At 33.8% G+C, this 7,384-nt stretch overlaps 2 protein-coding genes across 2 annotated transcripts; one reads left to right on the top strand and one right to left on the bottom strand.

The window, feature by feature from the left end:
• Positions 1-751: 751 nt before the first annotated feature.
• Positions 752-4,747, top strand: LOC115985454 (protein DETOXIFICATION 34; the record flags this gene model as incomplete). Its single annotated transcript, XM_031108388.1, has 7 exons — positions 752-1,171; positions 1,802-2,427; positions 3,063-3,119; positions 3,200-3,438; positions 3,516-3,634; positions 4,218-4,304; positions 4,485-4,747. Coding segments are annotated over 7 exons (1,608 nt in total), but the record flags the coding sequence as incomplete, so codon positions are not given.
• A 273-nt stretch (positions 4,748-5,020) lies between these two features.
• On the bottom strand, positions 5,021-6,697 carry LOC115988154 (SKP1-like protein 4). The gene is made up of 2 exons (XM_031111797.1): positions 6,337-6,697; positions 5,021-5,337 (listed from the first exon to the last, which is right to left on the bottom strand). Exons 1-2 carry the CDS (start codon positions 6,649-6,651, stop codon positions 5,095-5,097), a joined length of 558 nt encoding a protein of 185 aa, XP_030967657.1. The 5' UTR covers positions 6,652-6,697; the 3' UTR covers positions 5,021-5,094.
• Positions 6,698-7,384: the final 687 nt, after the last annotated feature.

Genomic DNA, 7,384 nt, shown 5'->3' with positions numbered 1-7,384 from the left:
ATAAAAATAAAAGAAAGACAAGATAAAGAAATATGGAGATGATATTGTATTCTATCCTTTAGTGGTCATCCAGCACATCATATTATGATAGATACCAAATATACAAATTAATGACATTTTTTTAGTTTGTCATTACAAATATTATTATTTTTGTATGTATTCTAATAAGTATCACTGTTTACTAAAAAAAAAAAAGTTTGTTATTTGTAACAAAACATTAAATAAAAGGAAGGGAGAAACAAAAGACTTACAACTTGTGGAACAAAATCCCTTATTAAATTGCCTTCCCCTAATATAGTAGCATGGGTGGCTAACGAGCCATCCACGTGAAAATGAATGGGAATGTCTTCAAAATTTTTTTTTTTAATTTTTTTTTTTTGTGAGTACTTATCTAAATAATTTTGATTCTATGAGTTCTATCTTTCAAGTTTTTTATTTAAAAAATAATAATTAAAAAAAACCCACACACACAATTTTGATGGTTTGCTACCAACAATAATAATAAATTTAAAAATAAAAAAACCTTCTTTCCATGACATGAGAACCAGTCAACTGTCTCTCTCTCTCGCACACATATGCTTGACTTTCTTTGGCCCTCCAAAATTGTAGCTAATAACACATATTAAAACACACAAACTTCAACAATATTAATCAGGCAAGAATACAGAAAGAGATATTAAAATTCCTCACATTCATCCAATCCAACATTTGAAAAGAAAGAAAATAAAAACAAGGACAAGGGGTTCATTAAAAATCTGCAAAAATAGGGGAAAAACAAGAAAATGAAGCACTCAAGGCAGAGGAAAGGACTGGCTCTAGTTCTTCCTCTGCAGGTTCATCACCTAGAGAACCATTGAAGTCTCAAAGTCCATCACATTTGATAGATGCCGGGTCCTTGGAAACTGCGGAGCTCCACCCTGCACCTACAACATTAATTGAGACCAATGCTGGAGATTATCCTCCTCCCAACAATCTTTATGACATAAAATGTATATGCTATGCAGAGACCACAAAGCTATGGTCAATTGCAGCCCCTATAGCATTCAACATTTTGTGCAATTATGCTGTCAATTCGTTTACCAATATTTTTGTTGGACACATTGGAAATATGGAGCTCTCTGCAGTTGCAATAAGTTTGTCTGTCATTTCAAACTTCTCTTTTGGCTTCTTGGTTAGCTTCTTTCAACATCTCTACAACTTTTCTCGTTCCTAGTCATACTTACATTTACGTCTTCTATTTTGTTCTTTATGGTTTGTAGTAAAATTTTATTAGTGTTCAAATACCATAGGTTCTTACAATTGTTAGCTCAGGTTTTACAATGTTTGAATGAATTCAATATTTTTATGGCCAAGGTTATCCAGTTTTGTTTGTATAATTTTACAAGTTAAACCACCTGCAATTTGTTTTTCTATGAAACCATTTTATAGTATCAATAGGGATTTATTTGGTGCTTCATTTGTTGCTAGGCAAGCGTAGGAAAGCAAATATGTTCTTAGAAGCCAAGAACAGATCAAAATCATGATGGATGTTATAAAATTTCTAGCTTTCTTCATTATTTTGAGGTCTTCTCAATGTCAATTGAATCATGACCTACTTTTTCCTGGATTTGCTTGATGTTATTAGTATTACTACCTTTTTGTTTGAACATTCTATTTAGTTGCATGCTTGCATTGCATGCAATGATGCAAAAAATGTTCATCTCTGTTATTACATCATCAAACCATTTATTTCACTCATAATATGCTATTATAATAGCTAAAACTATCTGAAAAATCCTAATTTTATAACACAAAATCGCAGTTTGGTATGGGAAGTGCACTGGAGACACTATGTGGTCAGGCATTTGGTGCCGGGCAAGTGGAAATGCTAGGGGTATATTTGCAACGTTCATGGATTATTCTATTTGTGACTTGTTTCTGCCTATTGCCTCTTTACATATTCGCAACACCAATCCTAAAACTCCTTGGACAAGAAGATGACATTGCTGAGCTTGCTGGAAAGTTTTCGATACAGATCATCCCTCAAATGTTTTCACTTGCTTTCAACTTTCCAACCCAAAAGTTCTTGCAGGCACAGAGCAAGGTTGGATTTCTGGCGTGGCTTGGTTTTGTGGCTTTAATTCTACACATTGTAATCCTCTTTATCTTCATGAAAGTGTTTGGCTGGGGTATTAGTGGTGCTGCTGCCGCGTTTGACATCTCGGCATGGATCATCTCCTTGGGTCAGTCAGTTTATGTTGTTGGTTGGTGCAAGGATGGGTGGAAAGGATTGTCATGGTTAGCCTTCAAGGACATTTGGCCCTTTGTGAGGCTCTCCATTGCTTCAGCTATAATGATTTGCCTAGAGATTTGGTATATGATGACTATAATTGTTCTCACTGGACACCTGGAGAATCCTATCATTGCTGTTGGTTCCCTTTCAATCTGGTGAGATGACAGTCAATTGAAAGAACTTTAGGACAGTGTCCTGAGAATGTTCATTTTTGTTTTTCTAAAAAAAAAAAAAAGAGAACATTCTCATGACACTCATGATCATGTCAACATTTTTTGAATAATGTTTAAAAGTGATTAATTCACAATTCTCTATCGACCAAAGTTTTTAGGATAAGAGGCAATTTATCATGGTATTAGAGCAGGGGGTTTTAAGTTTGTTTGACCCTGTCTCAACCATGCCTCTCATTTAAAAGTTAAAAATTCCACGTCCCCATTTAAGGATAAACAGTAGTGGAAAGGTAGTGTGCTTGCAAAATTATGGGAAATATGATACTATGGAACAGTTTGATGGATGCTAACTCAGAATCATTGGATAGTAGGAGCAAGAAATTGGGAGTGAAGCTATTTGAGTGTCATGAAATTAAGAAATTTGTTTTTCCAAAGTTACAAAACATTTTTTACAAGAAAATATTATGTAACATGTTTGAAAAATACGCCAATCACTCTTAATAAAACCAGATGTAAGATTTATGTTAGTTTCACTTCAACTTCCATATGAATAGTATTTGATTTTCTGAATCTATGCATAATCTCAAATTTTAATTTGTGCTTTATTTTTCTTGTTTCAGCATGAACTTAAATGGGTGGGAAGGCATGTTGTTCATTGGCATCAATGCAGCAATAAGGTTATAATAAAAAAAAAATTCTTTAACATCGTATGTTATTCTTCTTAGCTCACAAATTATATATTTTGATTCGTTTCCAGTGTTCGAGTTTCCAATGAGCTAGGATCTGGACACCCTAGAGCAGCCAAATACTCAGTCATTGTCACTGTCATTGAATCTCTTTTCATTGGGATTTTGTGTGGAACCATTATCTTGGTTGCAAAAGACCATTTTGCTATCATCTTTACTGGAGATAAAGAGATGCAACGGGCTGTTTCTCGTTTAGCTTTCCTTCTTTCTATAACCATGATACTTAATAGTGTTCAGCCAGTTATCTCAGGTGAAGGAAATAGTTATAGTATGATATCTGTACCCAAATGTTGTCTAAAACATGTAATGAAAATGCTATTATTGCAGGTGTTGCTGTTGGAGGAGGTTGGCAAGCCATAGTGGCTTATATAAACTTGTTTTGTTATTACGTTGTAGGACTCCCTCTTGGCTTTCTTCTCGGCTACAAAACTAGACTAGGAGTGGAGGTAAAGTACTACTTTTTGTTGTCTTTAATCCCGTGACTTAGGGTAAGTCACGGGATTTGAAATTATTCATATTGATAAGAAATCCAAATTCATACATGTATCATGTATGTATTGATTGAGTACAACAACAAAGTCTTAGTTCCAAAATTTTGGGATCAACTATGGATTCTCAACAAATTAGTTAAGGTCAGCCACATGTATATGTATTGAATTAGTAGTTGGCCTATATTGAAATTTTGTAAAACTTGTTATAAATATGTGTTTTATTATAATGTGTTGGTATTTATCAAAGTGAATGAGAAAGATGTAACATTAATTTTGAGTTTTGAATTGTAGATAGAGGTCATTAGAGTTGAACCATGCTGTTAAACTCTTCCATTCTTTCTTTCTTATCTTCTCTTTATTTTTCATAATATTTTCAAAATTTGACATCCATGGTATATCATGTTAAGAAACGGTCTGATACTGTGCTCTAGTATCATATACTTCTATTGTTTTATCTATTCTTTAATGGCTAAGTAGAGATATTTCATATGGTTCTCTCCATCTCTGAAAGTTTTGCAATTGGTCATTGTTGCTGTAGGGAATCTGGATTGGCATGATTTTGGGGACAGTTTTGCAGACATTGATCCTCTTGCATATCATTTATAAAACCAACTGGAACAAGGAGGTGAGAAATGATATTGTTTCACTTGCTGTAAGATTGTTAGGTAATAACTGGACATATAATACACGGCATGGACTAGAAAAGTTACCTGTGGAATTTAGAATGCTTAAAATAAATAATAACTAAATCTTACTATGAGGATCAAGAAATGACTGTCTTTAATCATTTTAATTGGAATTACAGGTAGAGATAGCATTAGAACGAATGCAGAAGTGGACTGGACAAGATGAAACATTTGGTTAAATATAAACCTCTTGGTTTCTCCTCTTCTTGTACACAAAAAATTTCATGATGTTGTACCTTTGAGTATTTATATGTCAAATTTTCATTTTGAACCTGTAGCGAAGTTCAATCTAATCTCAGGTAAAATTTTACTAGCCCTGCCTCAAATGTATAGGCATGGTCAACATTCAAAATTAGATGTGAAAGAGCTTCTCTTTTTGTGTATATAGAATGTGTGATGTGAAAGAGTTTTATTTAGTTTTTTTGTTCTTTGGATGAAGACATTGATGGTCTAACCTGGATATATATCCACCATAAGGGGGGGAGTTGCCATTTGGCTAAAGAGCCATTGGCCATGGGTGAGAGCAATGGTGAAGCTGCAATGGGGCAAGGGGAGCTAAACCACCCTCCCTCCAAAAAAAAAAAAAAAAAATTTATGTATGCTTATAAATATGAACGGGCAAATAAGTAATCAGAATTATCAAAATTATCACTCTAAATCTTAATTAAAATAGTACTTGAGACAAAACAAAAGTTAAACCCTCGCATTGCATCAGCATTCATGTAATTTTTATGCAAATGGAAAGTTCAAGTCTATTCTCAATTCCTCACTAGTTCTCATTGCTAACACCCTCACTAGTTCTTCTTCTATATTAAAATATTGAATGTCTTGAGAATCCTTCAGTGCCCTCATTACGTCCTTAATATTCTTCCACCGTAAATCCGACAACGTATTGGACTGTTCTAAAGTCATTCCCCTCATGTTCTTCAAGGTTAATCTAACCAAACCCTTAATGTCCAGATAGGTGGCTGCCTGAAAATAACAAAAATAGGAACACCCAAATGAGAGAAGATAATGATTAAGCCTGATAAAAGAGTGAAAAGTAAATGAAACTAGTCAAATACAACTTCCCACAATTAATTGACAGTAGGACCGACCAAAATTAAACCATAGTCACATGACAAATTGATAGCACTAATGAATTCAATTGGCAGAGGCATACCTCAAGATAATCAACATATCATCAAACAAAAGGTTCGCCTTTTTAAATTTTTAAAAACAATAAAACAAAACTCCATCTTTTTCCTTCTCGCTTCTTATTTTCTCAGCCTCAAAACACAAACTCAAGGAATTAAAAAAAAAAAAAAAATTCTTGTCTAAAATTCTCACCTTTTATGTATCTACAACCCCGCAAAAAGAAAAGAAAAGACACATACTAGTCAAAGAAAATAGTAAACTAAAATAAAGGAACAGGTAACAGAATGAATGAACCATGAAGGGCAAAATAAACATTCAGCCCATTAAATAATCCCTTCTCATTAGAAAAGTTAGAACATAACAGGATTCGAATTCCCCATATATTTTTCCCAGGGACTCTCTTATTTTCTCAGCATCCAACCAAAAACCCAAAAAAGAAATCTTTCTTATTTTTTTAATAAAAAGGAACAACAAGAAGAACAAAAATTGCATAAAAACACAACACAATCAATAAAAATAGTAAAACAAAAGGCCAAAGCAGAATGGAATTGCAAAAGGTTTTTTTTTTTTTTTTTTTAAGAAAGAAAAGTAAATCATAACAGGACTCAATTTCCCCATGTTTTTTCCTTGTCAGGTTGTCACCCTCTTGTTTTCTCAGCATCCAAACAAAAACCCAATAAAGAATTTATGTTTATTTTCATAAAAAAGAACACCATCAAGAAGGACAAAAATTGCATAACAACCCAAAAAACACAACACAGTCAATGAAAATAGCAAAAACAAAAGGCAAAACCAGAATGGAATGCGAGAAAGAGAAGGGTATGGAGTACGAACCACACAGAGCTCGTAGAGCGTGTTGTTGTCGAGGTTGACGAACTCGGCGTCCCAGGCGGTGAGTGACTCACCATGGGACTCGGAGGCATGTTTCTTGCAGTACTCGATGACTCGTGCGAGAATGTTGCTTGGTATGATCGGCAATGGGATTACAGGCTCGCCGGCGCAGTTGTATTCTTGGATCATCATGTTTTTCTTTATTTTCCAAGACTCCATGGCCACGTTCTCTTCCACCTCGAACGTGTCACCGTCTGAGCTCCTCAGCTTTATCATCTTCTTCACCTTCTTCTCAACTTCCATGCTTGTCGACGCCATTGTCGTTTTCAAACAAACACACAAACAGACACAAAGAAAACAGAGAGAGAGATGCAAGTTGAGAGTGTGTGTGACTGTGTGTGGAAGTGGTGAGGTATTTATAAGGGTTGGGTAAGGGACTAAAGGCGGTGCTGATTCAAAAAACTGAATTCCGAGACTGACTCGGAAACCTTTCCAAACCGAGTAATACATAAAAGAGGCTAATACAAATTTTTTTTTTTTTTTTTATCTAGATAATTTCCTTCTCAAAAAAAAAAAAAAAAATCTAGATAATTGAGCTTACATGTTGATATGTCATCAATTACCAAAAAAAAATAATTCTTTTTCAAAAAAATAAAATACAAAAAAATAATTCATTTAGAACTTTCCATACATAAATTTGTATAAAATATTGTTTATCATTAGATTAATAAATTGTAAATTACACCCTTAATATTTGTGGTGTTTGGATTTTATACCATAAAGTTCTATTTTATTTGTATAAGTAGTCTCCATCTATATTTTTCTATCAAGTGTCACATAAGCTTGTCGTACGTGTTTAGTTCATCCAATAGAGAGATGCCACATCATTTTTATTATTCATGTCATTTTTTTTGTTATTTTAGGCTACGTAAGTAATGTGACATCATTTTATTAGATAAACTAAACATACGTAAAATGTTTATGTGTCATGCACTTAACGGAAAATATGGGTAGATGGACTACTAATACAAATGGAATAGAACTTCAGGGG

Source organism: Quercus lobata, chromosome 4 (genome assembly GCF_001633185.2).
Source record: "Quercus lobata isolate SW786 chromosome 4, ValleyOak3.0 Primary Assembly, whole genome shotgun sequence".
In the NCBI taxonomy this organism is placed as follows: domain Eukaryota; kingdom Viridiplantae; phylum Streptophyta; class Magnoliopsida; order Fagales; family Fagaceae; genus Quercus; species Quercus lobata.
The sequence above is the reverse complement of the archived record's forward strand: the minus strand, read 5'-3'. Positions and strand labels throughout refer to the sequence as shown.

Bases quoted from the DNA above. Each gene is read 5' to 3' on its own strand.
- LOC115988154 (XM_031111797.1), bottom strand. From the start codon at position 6,651: ATGGCGTCGACAAGCATGGAAGTTGAGAAGAAGGTGAAGAAGATGATA. The intron at 5,338-6,336 runs GTTCGTACTCCA...TGTTATTTTCAG, and splicing joins CGCTCTACGAGCTCTGTGTG to GCAGCCACCTATCTGGACAT.